The 15,347-nt window shown below is 34.5% G+C and overlaps 1 protein-coding gene across 1 annotated transcript; it reads right to left on the reverse strand.

The window, feature by feature from the left end:
- Positions 1–2,687: 2,687 nt before the first annotated feature.
- LOC103494941 (uncharacterized) lies at positions 2,688–11,881 on the reverse strand. The gene is made up of 7 exons (XM_008456329.3): positions 11,416–11,881; positions 10,549–10,689; positions 10,094–10,459; positions 9,743–9,988; positions 8,127–8,219; positions 7,211–7,411; positions 2,688–3,278 (listed from the first exon to the last, which is right to left on the reverse strand). The coding sequence occupies exons 1-7, from the start codon at positions 11,764–11,766 to the stop codon at positions 3,063–3,065; spliced, it is 1,614 nt and encodes a 537-aa protein (XP_008454551.1). The 5' UTR covers positions 11,767–11,881; the 3' UTR covers positions 2,688–3,062.
- Between the last annotated feature and the right edge of the window lie 3,466 nt (positions 11,882–15,347).

The raw sequence follows: 15,347 nt of genomic DNA on the forward strand, positions 1-15,347 counted from the left end.
CTAAATATTTACATTAAGGTGCCTTTAGTGGTGCAAGGTGGTCATGGTGATGGAGTGAGATGGTAAATGAACTCAATTTGCAGGCATAACATGAAGGAATATTTAATTAACTAATCGAAATGTATTGTGCATCATAGGTTTGAGACTACATAAAGCATTTATTAACTTCAGAGTTAAGGCGAGCATCCTTTCGAAACCTTCGTCATACTTACTCGCCTCTCGGGATCCAAATACTTAAAGTTAAGTTATGCTTTGTATCTAATCATTTTGCATGCATTATAAGTAATTTATCATATATTAAAGTGAGCAATCTCTTGGTGCTTTCGCCGTACACGTTAACATCTCTGCAACTTATGTTGTCGTCGAACTGTCCAGCGTTCTGGATCATCTGTAGCATTACGGGCTTGATCTCAAACCTCGCATTTTCACCACACACAATGTAAGCAATTCTATGGTTGAAGTCATACAAATTTGGTGAAGCATAGGACCTTATAGGTATGTCCCTATCGTGAGCCAAATAAGTCGGATTGGCACCTTAGGCATCTTTTGTTGGAAGAGATTCCTTGGTTGTTTTGGTTGTTCATTTTGTTTTCTCTTTGTCTCCTCCGGCTTTGTCTTTTGTTCCTCCAAAAAGTTCGTTCTATTTCAGTGTCAAACTCAAATTTCGGTTGTTCTCCTTCACTCATAAACTTATTCGCACACTTTCAGCTAAAATAGAACTTCAATATAAGAGTAGCGCATAGATTAAATTCACAAAGAAAAATTATTAGTTCCCCGATAATAGTGCCAAAAACTTGCTTGTTTCGTAAATGCAACGTTCATTCATAGATGTGTCATATTAAGCTCTAAGTGAACAACTTAGTAGGCTGATAAAATAGGATCATGTGATAAAATGTGCAACTCCCATCTCTATGTTGCTAATTTCCTCAAGATATACATGTAATACAATCCTCTCTATAGCCCAACTAAAAGCGTAGAGTCTAAGGTCGAACTCAGGAAATTAGTATTCTTTTTGAATCTATCGCATAGCTAATCCTATACGATATAATCTATACAACATGGATAAGAAAAGTATATTTTATCATAATTATATACACTAAGGTGCAATTGGTGGTGCAAGATGATCATAGCAATAAGTGTAAGGTAATTTGAACTCATGTATCAGGCGTGACACAAAGAATGTTTAATTATCTAATCGCAAGGTAATGTGCATTAATATTTTGAGGTGATACAAAGCATCTATTACTTTCATAATTAAGGCGAGCGTTCTCTTATGATAAAGTTCTTTTGTAATCTGTTATACACAAGTTAATCAAATTATTTATTTTTTCCTGCGTTTTCTTCCATTCTTATGTGATAAGACTTCATTGTTTTATATTAGAGGTCATAATAACTTGTATTTCTACAAGTTATCATGGCCCGAGAGGGGGTGCGACACAAGTATTCTAAGTTTGAAGGTGTGATAATTTGTAGAAAATAATATGGTTGAGCTCATGGGTTTGGTTCGTGGACCAACCAAGCCCAAGTCCATAACGCCTATCAGAGGACTATAAATAGAGTTCTCTCAATTTGTAGGGTTTCAAAAATTTTTACTCCAAAGAACCTAGAGAGAAATCGCCCAAAACAAGAAGACTTAATAGCTTTTAATGACTATTCAAGGCAAGTTCTTTAAAGATACAAATACTCTTTCAATGTTCAAACTTCAAGAACATTAAGCGCTCCGCTTCCATACATCTAGCGTACGCATTGTACTAGAGATCGAACCACATCGTATTAAATCAACACAAACATAACATCAACGCAGATTCAACTTCACGAAACACGTTTCTCCGAAAACCTTGTGCGAACAAGTGTAGTACATTTTTAAATGTTGATTAACTTCATAAACATATTCTACAAAACATGTAAATCTCACTACATAAAAACCGGTAAAACAAACACATACATTTAATTCTCATACATAAATTATCCTGCATATCCAAACACGAACATTAATTTTTCAGACATTTAAAACTCAGGAATTTGCAATCTAAAGGGGCCCTTTCAGTAATATCGAAACGTCAAAAACTAGTCTATTAGAATTGAGCCGGTCAAACCGTTCAGCTTTGACATGTTCAGGTCAAACATCATGGTCTTTATACCGTCAACTTGTACCATTGAGGCTACAAGCTCTTTTCCACTTTTCAACCTTTGATACCCATAGTGTGAGGGAGGATGGATGAAGAAAGGAGTGAAAACCCATCTGAATACCTAACGACAATGCAGTCAACAGAATTTTCCTACGAGAAATTATTGATGTCGGAAAAATTGTTGATGCTTATTGATTCAAAGCTCGTGATCTATCACATAGATTCAAGTCTCATAAACTATATCCATCCATGACTGGGATATAGCTCAAATAAAACAAAACACAAGTCCAAACCAATTGATCTTGAAGAGTTGAATCTGCCGGTTGGTTCATTGTGAATCCATACTGTTCAAATACCAAATTGAAAATCTAAAAATGCACTTCCAAATTATACTGAGGGTGTTCAGTTACTCATTGTCAATATGAAAAGCTATATTCCATTAGTGTTGAATGCAGGTTATTTCACAAAGCCTGATCAAATAGAAACTCAATAAATATAAATAGCTCACTTCACCGAGATTTGCCAAACATCAGCTCGTAACTTTATAAGTATGCTTGATTTTCCATATGTACAGAAAAAAGTTAACGTAACCTTTTTTCTGTTTGAGAGAGATATCTCTTTATTTGAATTTTCCATGGGAATGACAAGTTGGAACAGTACTGAAGCAACGATGTGCTACACATTACTACATATCGCTGAATATGTAAAAGCTCCAGCAAACTCACTGCAACAATAGAAATCGTAACACACTTGAAACTCAATACAGAGTCATGGCATGTAATGTACATTAAACTAATAACAGTTACTCTGCATCGGGCAACGTGTGGTGTATTTACAATTTGTACTATAAACATTCTAGCAGCTACACTGACGGACTACTTTATTTCATCAAATACTCTACACATTCTACCCACAGGAACTTTCGTCACATTTCTAGCAATTCTTTGGACGGAAGTACTCGGTTGGAAGCGAAGGGCACCTTTCATTCATATGTTTATAGGGATCAATGCTATTATATCCTTGTAAATCCATTCGATACTTCCCAAGAATCTGGCAATATGGAAGCTTGACGTCGTCCCTACCATGACACCACTTTGGGAGGCGGGTTGAGTTGTTTTCATAAAAGTTGAGAGTATATGCATCTTTAATCTGCATTTTTTATCCATAGAATATTAAAGACCCAAAACACAGCAAAAGATCAAGATTACACATTACAGAACGTTAAAATCTAAACACATATCAAAATTACATTTTTTTCTCACCAGAACTATTTACCCGATACAAAACAAATACACGTTATTAGTAACCATGTCTATAAAAGGAAGCAGAGAAAGATAGCACATCTACCATTCTCAAGACAACAGAGATCTAGGTTCTAGGTTCTTATAGATTACTTTTGATTTTGTCTAAATGCCCAGTTAACAAACTTTCAATTTATTATCCAATAAATCCTTGAATATGTCCTTAAACGTTGAACCTACTTCACATTAATTTAAAATTCACACATCTATTCTATACAACATAGGGTTGGTCCTATTTCACACAAAATTCGATTTACGTCTAATAGTTAATTTCAAAAAATGTTGAATACTTCAAGGACCTATCAAAGACCTATTAGACACAAAGTTAAAAATTTATGAATCTATTAGAAAATTTTAGAATTTAGAGACCCATTACAAACTCTCTAAAGTTGAGAGATTTACTGAACACAAATACAAAAATTCAAAGACTAAACTTACAATTTAACCAAATATTGTTGAAATTTAAACAAAATATGGGCTATTCCTACTCCAAGGAGTGTGACAGGTGTCTCTTTATTTACTACACAAATAGAAATTACAACCTATCAACTGGTGAGCAATTCGAGAGGGTCAAACTTCTCGCCCAAACTATTACAAACTTAACTTCAATATAAAAGGCATACTCCCTATTCCTATTTAAAGGAGATATAGAAATGAAAAATATATGACAACTGATTGGGTAAGACACAGTACCTCTTCTAGTTTCCTATTAAAACTTACAGACGTAGACACTCTCTGATAGAAAAAATGGGCTTGGGCCATGTCGAAAGTCTAAGGATAGTTGTGTAATTTACTTTGCCCTAATTTTTATTCTTTAGTGGGGCTCGTGTTGCCTATAACTATTTTCTCCTTGTACTTTTATCATCCTTAAAAAATAATAAGAAATCTCTCCCATGGTTTTTCACCATGCACTAGGGTTTGCACGTAAATCTTGTGTATGTTCTTTATTGGTTTTTCACCGTTCGGGTATTCGAGTGCGTAGCCTATGTTCGTAGCCATGACCCTAACCAAAATAAATTCAATGTTCAGGCTCAAGCTTGCGTGCTTCTTGGATATCCTATGCACCACGAGGCTATAAATACTTCCACCCATCTTCACGTGAATACTGTCTCCATGGATGTCACATTTCTTGAGGATCATCCTTTCTTTCCTGTTAACCTACTTCAGGGGGAAAGTGTGAATGAAGAGTCTAACTGTGTAGTTCTCTTAAAGTCTACCTGTCCTACTCTAGTTACCTTACCTGACCCAAGTCCTCAGAGTACAGTCCTACCTACAAATTAGGTACCCTCGAAAACCTACTATAGGAGGAATCTTAAAAAGAAAGTTGGGTCTCCTGTTGTTCAGCCGGCTCCGGTCCAGGATTCTGAACCTTTACAAGATCAAGGTATAACTGATTTCATTGACATGCATATTAATAACAGAATGAGTGAGAATGACAAGTTCAAGACGAATTCCACTAACACACTTAACGACAGTAAGGTGGGTGAGAATGACAAATCCGAGACAGCTGTCCCCGAAGATATGGTTGAGAAGGGCAGCGTTAATTAGGGCATTACAGATAGAGAGGACAGGGCTGATGAGAACGAGGTTGTTGCAGAATCTACTGAAAACGAAACTAAGCAGGATCATCCAACATCAGCAAGTATGATCCATCTCTTGATCTTCCTATTGCGCTGAGGAAAGATACCAAATCCTGTACAAAGCACTCCATTTCTAACTATGTTTCGTACGAGAACCTTTAACCCTAGTTCAGAACCTTCACTGCCAGCCTTGACTCTACTATGGTACCCAAGAATGTCCACCTTTGCCTCAGAGTACCCTGAGAGGACAACTACTATCATGGAAGAAATGAGAGCCTTGGAAAAGAACAAGACCTAGTAATCTCTACACACTCCCTAAGAGACACAAGACTAGGGTGCAAATGGGTGTTTACACTCGAGTACTGAGCAGATGGTACCCTTCACAAGCATAAGGCCTAGTTAGTTGCAAAAGAGTTCATTCAGACTTGTGGGGTTGACTATTCTGAGACCTTTTCTCCTATTGTAAAATTAAGCATTATTAGAGTCTTGTGGTCAGTTGTTGTGAATAAAGACTGACCCCTATATTAACTTATGTTAATAATGCATTCTTGAATGGAGATTTAGATGAGGAAGTGTACATGAGTCCTCCTCCAGGATTTGAAGCTTAGTTTGATAATTGCAAGCTTCGGTGCTTTTGTACAGGTTGAAACAGTCATCAAGAGCTTGGTTTGACACATTTACCACTTTCATTAAGTCTCATGGGTACAATCAAGAGCACTTCGATCACACTTTATTCACAAAAGTCTCCAAGGCTGGGAAAATTACAGTATTGATTCTCTATGTTGATGACATTGTGCTATTTGGGGATGACGCCTTGAGATCATCCAACTAACGAAGAAGATGGGGAATGAGTTTGAAATTAAAGACTTGGAGGATCTGAAATGCTTCCTTAGCATGGAGCTTGCTAGGTCCAGAGAGGACATCTTCGTGTCCTAAAGAAAAATACACCCTGGATTTATTATCTCAAACATGTATGATGGGATATCATCCTGCTAATACGCCTATTGAGTTCAATGGTTAAACTTGGAAATTCAGGTGACAGGATTCCTGTTTATAAAGAAAAATATCAATGCCTGGTGGGAAAGCTGATTTACTTATCTCACACTAGGCCAGACATCTTGTATGTTGTGAGTACTGTCAATCAGTTCATGCAAGCTCCTTGTGAAGACTACATAGAGGCAGTTAACAAAATTATGAGGTATTTAAAATTAACTCCTGATAAAGGGTTAGGTTCAGGAAGACAAACAAAAGGTGTCTTGAGGCCTATACTGATTTTGACAGGACAGAGTCTATTTTGATAGAAAATCCACCTCGGGATACTGCAACTTAGTGTGAGACAATCTTGTTACTTGGAGAAGTAAGAAGCAAGGAGTTGTGGCTAGAAGCAACATTGAAGCAGAATACGGGGCTATGAGTTTGGGAATCAATGAGGAAATATGAATCCAGAAGGTGTTGTCTCATCATTGTTAGGACTATGAGGTGCCTACAAAACTATTATGTGATAACAAGGCAGCTATTAGCATTGCCAATAACCCGGTCCAACATGACAGAACTAAACATGTGGAGATTGATAAACATTTTATCGAAGAGAGACTGGGCAATGGTAGCATCTACATCCCTTACATACCCTCAAGCCAACAGATTGCTAATATACTCACAAAGGGACTCCTTAAACAAAGTTTTGATTTGTGTGTTAGCAAGTTGGGTCTTTTCAACATTTATGTTCCAACTTTAAGGAGAGTGTTAGAAATAGTGGGCTTGGGTCATGTTGAAAGCCCAAGGGTAGTTGTGTAATTTACTTTGCCCTAATCTCTACTCTTTTAATGAGGCTCGTGTTGTCTATAAATATTTCCCCCTTGTACTTTAATAATCATCAAAAAATAATAAGAAACTCTCTCCCGTGATTTTCTCCCTACACTAGGGTTTCGTAAATCTTGTGTTCGTTGTTTATTGTTTCTTTCAATATTATCTAAAACTGAAGGGTTGGAGGTTGAACAGAATGATTATAAGCTATGTTCACTCCATTGATGGTTAATGAAACAGAAAAAAGTTCCTCCACCGTCAACTTCTAGTTTCTTCAACGTCTGTCGACCAAAAACAGCACAAAGTAATAGGAATACGACATTAATTGACCCAACCTTTTAACATTCATCAAAAAAAGGAATGTGAACATATAGCAGAAAATTCTCAGCGAACTTACTGTGAACTCGGTGACTTGAATTGAGCTTGCAAGTGGACCAAAAAGCCCAGCCTCCTTGTACATTTGAAGGATAAAAGCAACACATGATGCTGACTTCCCGTCAGCATAGATCCAGTCATCCTGTTCAGGAATAGCCAGTAGTTCGCCAAAAGATGATCCTTGCTTTTCAACTTCAACTAAAATCTCAGGAAGGTCAAGTCCCTGCGAGAGAGGGGGAAAAACATTGGGAATCAAAAATGGATCAAGATTCATGCCGCAGGGAAGGGGATTGAATGTGGAAAAACCTATGGACCAATTTCAGACGTCACTAATGATATTGAACTTGATTCTTTTTCTTAGGCCCTTGTATTATTTCACATTTTTCCTCCATGTAATTGTGGTTCATTTAATTTTATACACATAAAATTGAGAAATATGTAGAGCACTTTTCACAGAAAGTGATCCAAGTGCCTTTGACATTTACTATCTAATTAAATACAGCCAAAGGAGCAAATTTGATTCAAGGCATCTAAGAATCAGCTTTGTTTGTCATTTCTCTATCCCAAAGCAATAAAAGTGTTATTACACCAATTACTAATATGCAAGGCAGAACCATGAATCACCTCCAAAAGTTAGTTACATAGTACATGGAATGTGGATTGTGGGTTGATACACATTTGAGAGTGAGGAATGTTTTCTTTTACACTTTTTGCTGTTGCAATGGGGAAGTGAAGAAAAATTACTAGCCATCTCTAATCAGCTAGGAGTTTTTGTATCGCCTTAGGGATTGACTTTCGTCTCTTTATCAGTATATAGTAAGGGGATACCTTAGAGGACACAGAATACAGAAGTTCTCTCTAAAACCTTTCCACAAAACCTTCAACTCCACAATCGTATAAATATTTCTTTGTTTTAACCAGATAAGCATCATAACTACCTTTGTTCCTAGTCGTATGTTCAAAGCTTCATTCCACAAGTTTGCTGCAAGGGTTGGCCTCACTCGTGTCCATATTGTCATAACAGAAGCAACCTGTAGTCAAATAGTGCCAACAATCAAACTCAAAGAATTAAATGATAGAACTCTTTAGGAGCTTCCAGGGCAATGATTGCTGAGAGGTAAGGTAAATATTTAAACATCATTAAACCAAGTTCATATATTTAATATCATATAGGTTTTGAATCTCAATTATCACAACCCCTTTTCACTCATGTTGATCAAATAAACAGATATTGGAATCTAAAACTACCACTAGACGGAATAACATGTCAAGTCAAGTTTATAAGGTACATCACTTAAAGGAGCAATAGACAGATCAAATAAGCATTCAATAAAGATGAGGGGGACACTTTTGCAGCTAGGTCTTATATGGGAACCTCAAATTCCTGGGCCTGATGCTTCCAATGAAAAATTAATGAGAAAAGGTTCAAACAGCATTAAAGTAGATTTACGTAAGGTGTTCCAAGAGTTTTTCAAGAACGGCACAGTAAACAAGAGAACAAACGATACTTACATCTGTTCAATTCCCAAGAAAGTAGTGGTTCGAGGGACTACCAAAAGCCAAGGCTTTCCATTAATTCCACTGATTGTTGTAGGCGGAGGACTCAGAAGTGACTAAATGTCCATTTTAGCTAGCTAATACCTACTATTTGGAATTCAGCCTATCCTCCTACCTCTCTCTATATTTTCTCTAGGCTCTTGTTCATTGATTTTATGACATTCAATCAAAACTGTTATCTTCTTCTCCTTGTTCATTGATTTTCTTCCTTTTCTTTTAGTAGGTTCGCACTTCACTAGGCTTTCTCTTTCTCAGAATGCATGTGTTAAGCAAAAAGAGGTGAAAATGAACCCAAAAGGAAATCAAAGAAGAACTATTCTAGTGGAATGAATGAGTCCAGAGGACCAGTCCAAAGGACCAAACCTTTTTTACATTGATTTGGTTGTCCGAAGGACCAAGCATTTTTTCCTTACGCAAGGGTCGAGCTCAATATTCAACTTGTCTTATCTTATGATAAGAGTTGAAAAAAAGACTTAAAAATGGCACAGTATGCTGGAAAATGATGCATCATCACTAACAGCTCCAAACCTTGAGATGGGGAAGAGTTTTTTTAGGTGTCATGTGCAGAAATGGATTAAAGTTAGGGAGTTTGATTGGATCAATCTCATTGGTATTAAGAAGTTTTCTGTGTTTGTTGCATCAGGTTGCTTTATGATGGGTTTTGAATGGTTTTATGTTTGTTGGCAGTCGATTCTTGGTTTCCTTTTGAAACAATTGAAGTAGCTATAGGTTTTCAATCTTTGGTGAAGGTCTTATTCATAGTTTCATCATTCATTCCCCTGCTCCTTAAGTCTTTCAGAACAAGATTTTCAAAAAGTTCTTAGCTGTCTAAATGTTTATTTATTTTCATGGCTAATCTCTATTTACTCGTATTTGTCGTTTGTATGTTTTTCTCCACTCATTTTGGGAGTTTGTATCCTTTGAACACTCATTCCTTTCATCATGTAACTGGGAAGTTGTTTCTTAGTCAAATAGAAAAGAAAGTACAGATTTATACCAAATGAGCATCCAAGGGCGGTGGATAGTTTCCATGCGTGGTGTCAATCCAACTAAATATCAAGTTATGATAACCATATGGTTTCCCAACCATGCTCCTTACATACTCCCATGCAGCAGTCTCATTGAACTTTGCCCGTAAATCAGGATGCAAAGGAAGAAATGCAACATGGGGATTGGATGAGTCGTTGTTGAGTGTGTAGTCCCACCACTTATCCCATGGTAAAATATCAATAATATCATCCTCCTGCAAGAAGAACAAAAGCACACAAAAGCTTTAAATACTATCATTCTTCTGCAAGAATAATAATATCCTATCACCCTTCTACAAGAAGAATAAAAGCACACATACCACTCCAGTACCCCGCCCAGATTCAGCAACCCACAGCTCTCCTTCAGAGTCCCTTAAGAAAACAGCAGAATGACCAGCATATGATCCAGTAACCCACTTCTGTAGAGTCTCAAAAGCACCCCATGGACCACGAATTTTGGATAGTGCTAAAAAGTCTCCAGAGTGAATATCATCAACATCAATAGTCGTAGTCCATGGATGATGACGTTCCTCAAAAGTGGTACCCATGTGATTCTCAAGAAATTTAATATTAGATTGCTCGCCCCAGTCAGAAGTTGCAAACAAAGGGAGGACATCGATCAATGCTTGAAGGGTTTTCAATACTCCAGCTTGCAAGAGGAAAATGGAAACCCCTGCCTTTTTAACCTGATCTCAGAATAAGATACCGCCAAATTTAAAAAAAGGAGTTGCTAACTTTTAAAAGATCATCTTGTACCATCATGCAAGCAACTTACATATTCAAATTCTTCTTTTCCTTCCCATTCTGCAATCTCAAGAGTATGTTCTCTAGACAGGAAATAGTAGTCCCACGTTATGCGGTATGGAGTTGCAAATATATAAAGATCCATACACGTCCAACTATGTGCATCACTAGCCTGCATAGGACATATATTAATTGTTGAAGCTACATCAAACTTGCAACTGGCAGTCAAATTCTTTCATATATGTTTTGTAATACCATGCTAGAGGACAGCATCAAAATAATCCTTATCAAACCTAACGCTTAATTATTTTCCAATAGTCGAGAATTTGGGCGAAAAAAACCCTCAAACATGGCACATCTCGAAAACCCGCAATCCTCTTCCGGTTCAAAAAATGAAATCAAAAAGCGAAAAAACAGAAGAAAAGATTTACATTTTTAATAAAGATGAAATCAGATTCCTATAAAAATCAAACACAAAAAACAAATAGATAAAGATCCCGGAACTCACAGTTTGTAAAAACACAAACAAATAATCCAAAGGGAAAAATTCTTCTGTCGATTAATTCAATCTAGCAAGAAAAGTGATACGAATCGTAAGGGATCAATTTAAGACCTCATACGTGATATCCACAGAGTAAACGTTAGGTTCATTCTTCCAACTCACTAACTGCCATCAAAATTATAAATTTAATTCAAAACCCCACAAGCTCAAATTAGACTTATTAAAAATTAACAACCCTACTCTATCAGGAAGCAAAACAAATCAGCTACACTACAATCAATAAACTACACACTCCATAGCACAGCAATTTGTCAGAATCTTCTAGTTTAAAAACATCAAACCCCCACAAAACTCAATCCAAAATAATACGAAACTAAAAAAAAAGCTGGAACACACCTTTATATGAAGGGTACCACCGCCAAATTCGGAGCCAGACTTGTTATGAAATTCAATCCAAGCAGTGTTTTTATAGAAGCAAGCACCTTGCCACTGAATAGAGTTGTCAGGAGAAGTGACAGCTCCAACGAAAGTAGGAAGAAGGTCGGCGGCGTTGTTGAGATAGTTGAGAACCGGCCATGAGACCTGTCTGGGTAGCAAAGGAAGAAGGTCGATAGGGGAAAAGGGTGATTTCAGGGCATGTAGTTGTGATGGGAGAAGAAAACCCACGAGGGAAACAAGAAGAATAGTTCTGGTAATGAACGAAGAAAAAGATTGAGACGAAGAAGAAGAAGAAGCCATGGATGACATGTTTGAGAAATGAGAGAGAGAGAGAGTAGTTTGAAGAAATGGAGTCCAGAAATTTATAACAACACGCAATGGCTTACAAAAGATTGGGGAAACCGAATACTTCTTCTTTTCTTTTTTTTTTTTTAATTTCAGTCAACTATTTTTATTTTTAATTTTTCAGATCGAATCGATTATATCATTGATAAATTATTAAATGGTTACACCATATTTTTCATGTAAATTTGAACTCGTGGGAGTGGCATTTACTTGTGCAGTGATTTCCTATTATACAATCCTTTGATTTCTTATGGGATAGATTTTGACGTTGATTTTGGACCGATTACAGGTTTGTTGATATTCGTCTTGATCTTTTGCCCTTTTTCTTTTATCTTCAAATAAACTTTTAGTTTGGGAAATTTTTAGTCATTTGATGGTTTATAAGAAGGTTGACTTTACCTTCCATTTTTAGGCTTCTTTTGGTTTGAATTATTCAAGTTTAATTAATTCTTACTTGGATTAAATTGATTAAATACAAGCATCTAACTTAATGAAAATGGAATAGTTAGTCATAATGAGTTAAAAGTTTTGATTTGTTTATTTTTACATTGTTTAATTCAATTTAAAAGCCTTATAAGTTAGAAATTTGTAAGGGGTAATTGCATCATTAGAAAAGAATATTAAGGAAATTAGTTCTATGTGTGATAATGGCGGTGAAAATAGCAAAATTGTAAATAACAATTAGTAAAAAAAATAAGGAAAATAGCAAAAGAGTCGCATGTCCCACTTTTTTAATTATATTAAATCTGAATCTACCATGTTATAAATTAATCATAGATTTAAAGTGCACTATATTTGAATGTCCGCAAGGAAAGGGATAGCAAATTTCATAAAGATGATGTATTTTATAATCAGCCTCCAAATTTGGAGTAAATCCTAACCAAATCTGCTATTTTGTATTTTGTTGTTGGATAAGATTATACCAATATGTCCTATAATAATAACAAATATATCTATATTCTCGGATTTGTTATATTTTAAATAATTTATTAATAATATCGGTAATTATTATTAAATAATATATAATATATATTTTTAATAATAATTTGAAATGGGTCTTTTCAAAAATATAACATATTGTCAAAATATTTATATTGTATAGAACAATTTTGAAATGAAAAAAAGCCTATAGGCCTATAGTGGAAAATACCAAAAATGTCTCGTGATTAATTGGCACCGAGCGCGCATAATATATTTGATAAACGATCATTTAGAGTTGGTTATTTTTTTCCTACATGATCGTTTAGATTTAGCTATCCAAATCTAAACTTTAACTTTTTTTAAGATTATATGATACAAGATCATTTAGATTTAGCTGTTTTTGTTACACGATCATTTAGATTTGACTATCTAATATCCCAACTATTCTTTTTAACATCTTTTATATTTGGCACAACCAAATAACAGTTTAAAAAATTAAAGAATAGATTAAAAAAATAAAAGAATAATTGTCGAAGAATAGAAAAAAAGGATGAAAAGGAAAAGAAAAATGGTAGAAGAAAGAAGATGGAAAGGAAGAACAAACTTGAAATATTTAAAAAAAATGGTTAGTTTTATGGGTTTTTTCATTTTGTTACACAAGCCGTAAATATTTGTCAGTTTGTTATATTTATGAAAATTAGTTTAGGTTAGATTCCTTAATTTTAGCGGAAATTATGTTTATTCATTTTTCATTGCTTTTTTATTTTAAAAAAAATTCTATGTTGGTGGCAGATATATATATTTTAAAAGACAAATAGAAATTATATATTAAAATCTATATGCATAATACATTCTTTATTTTAAAATTTTGTAGAAAAATAGTTCGAAGATGTGCATTTTTTATATTACTTTGAAATTCCAGTAGTCATGTTATTTGCATTTCAAGTTTTAAAATGTATGTTATTTATATTTATTTTTGAAAAATATTCAAAAAATGTGCATTTTTTATATTATTTTGAATTGTCTGTATTCATGTTATTTGCTGATAAGATTCTAAATTTTGAAAATGTGTATTTTTAAAATTTGTAAACTTTCTGTTATTTGTTTAACATTTTTTGTCAATTAATTACGATCAATTACGATCTTTACAGTACATCATTTAACATTAATTTTCAAAGACAATAGTGTTTAACATATATTTTGTCGATTAATTACAATCTTTACAGTACATCATTTAGAATTAGTTTTCGAAGAAAATAGTTGAATTATAACAAACAAGTTTTTTTATGGCTTTACAACGAGTAAAGATTGTTTTGGATGGTAGATAGATTGAATCTTTCCGGTATCTCGGTTATCATGTTGTTGGGGTATATGTTCCATTTTCATCTTCGTTTCAAGGATTTGTAGAATGTATTCAAGGTAGACTTTTCACATCTTCAAATCTTTCCATGTCTCGTTTGATCATTTACTGGGATTGCTTCTACAATTCAAATATTTCCATGTCTCATTTGAATTCCATTAGGGGTACTCCATATGCCATGTTGTTGGCATTCTCGGATGCACCGATATGAAACAACTCAGGTATACTTAATCACAAATACACTGTAATTCCTTTTTCTTTTTGAAAAAATTACAATTGGTCAGTACATAGAAATACATTGTAATTTACGTGTACTCTAGTCAAATTTTAACAGTATCTTATTTTTTGTTTCACTGTTTGTAGGAAATCTTTATCTGCATATGTACACTAATAAGTTCTACTATATTTCAAATTTGATAAACTTATACTAGAAGAGAACACATTCTATTGGTAGTGTAGACCATATTAGGAATATGTACTAAGGTGGGAACGAGGGACTCCTTCCACCCGAGGTAAAATGTTCAAATTGGAGGCTTGAAAAAAGATGTTTACTTTATTTTTAGATAAAAGAGCTACGGTTCGTTGTAGCATGTGAGGTCAAAGAGGTCACAATTGTATGTCTGGTAAACAACTCATACAACTTTAGGATCCCGTTTTAGCATTTTCCTTAGTTATCATTTTCAAGTACTGGATTTTATTTTGAAATTGTTAATTCTTCATGGTGTTTTCTGTTATTAATTGGATTTACTTGGTCGTATGGAAAACATTTGTACTTATATTCATTGAAATATAGTGTATTTCATATATTTTACAGTCACATAAGGATCTTGACTTTGCAATTATACTTATTCATATTAAATTCAAGTATCGTTCTTTTCAAATTAGATACATTCAGGTTGTCATAATCAGAAACTCATATCATATATTATCATTTAGGGCCAAGATACATTATGTATAGTTTGTAACGGTAGTTCCCTTACGAAGTATTTGTCTTTTTTGTATTTATGCGTTCAATTATTGTAAATCTAACATATTGGTTATTTCGAACATGAAGATTATACGTTGGTACCTAAGCAATGTGTTGAAATTTAACATTGTTAAATACATCCTCATTATCTAAAATAAATTGGGACATGCTCCTGATTACAGTGTAGTTTGTATAGTAAAAATACAGTGTAGTTCCGAGAATGGCTTGTCATGGGCATGATTTAATTATATTAATCTTAACTTTGCTCTTCATTATAGGATAATTCGTAGATTTAAA

Source organism: Cucumis melo, chromosome 4, assembly GCF_025177605.1.
Source record: "Cucumis melo cultivar AY chromosome 4, USDA_Cmelo_AY_1.0, whole genome shotgun sequence".
In the NCBI taxonomy this organism is placed as follows: Eukaryota; Viridiplantae; Streptophyta; class Magnoliopsida; order Cucurbitales; family Cucurbitaceae; genus Cucumis; species Cucumis melo.

Bases quoted from the DNA above. Each gene is read 5' to 3' on its own strand.
- LOC103494941 (XM_008456329.3), bottom strand. From the start codon at position 11,766: ATGTCATCCATGGCTTCTTCTTCTTCTTCGTCTCAATCTTTTTCTTCG. The intron at 10,460-10,548 runs GTAAGTTGCTTG...TTCTGAGATCAG, and splicing joins GAAAAGAAGAATTTGAATAT to GTTAAAAAGGCAGGGGTTTC. The intron at 3,279-7,210 runs GTAAGTTCGCTG...TAAAAAATGCAG, and splicing joins TTCAAGTCACCGAGTTCACA to ATTAAAGATGCATATACTCT.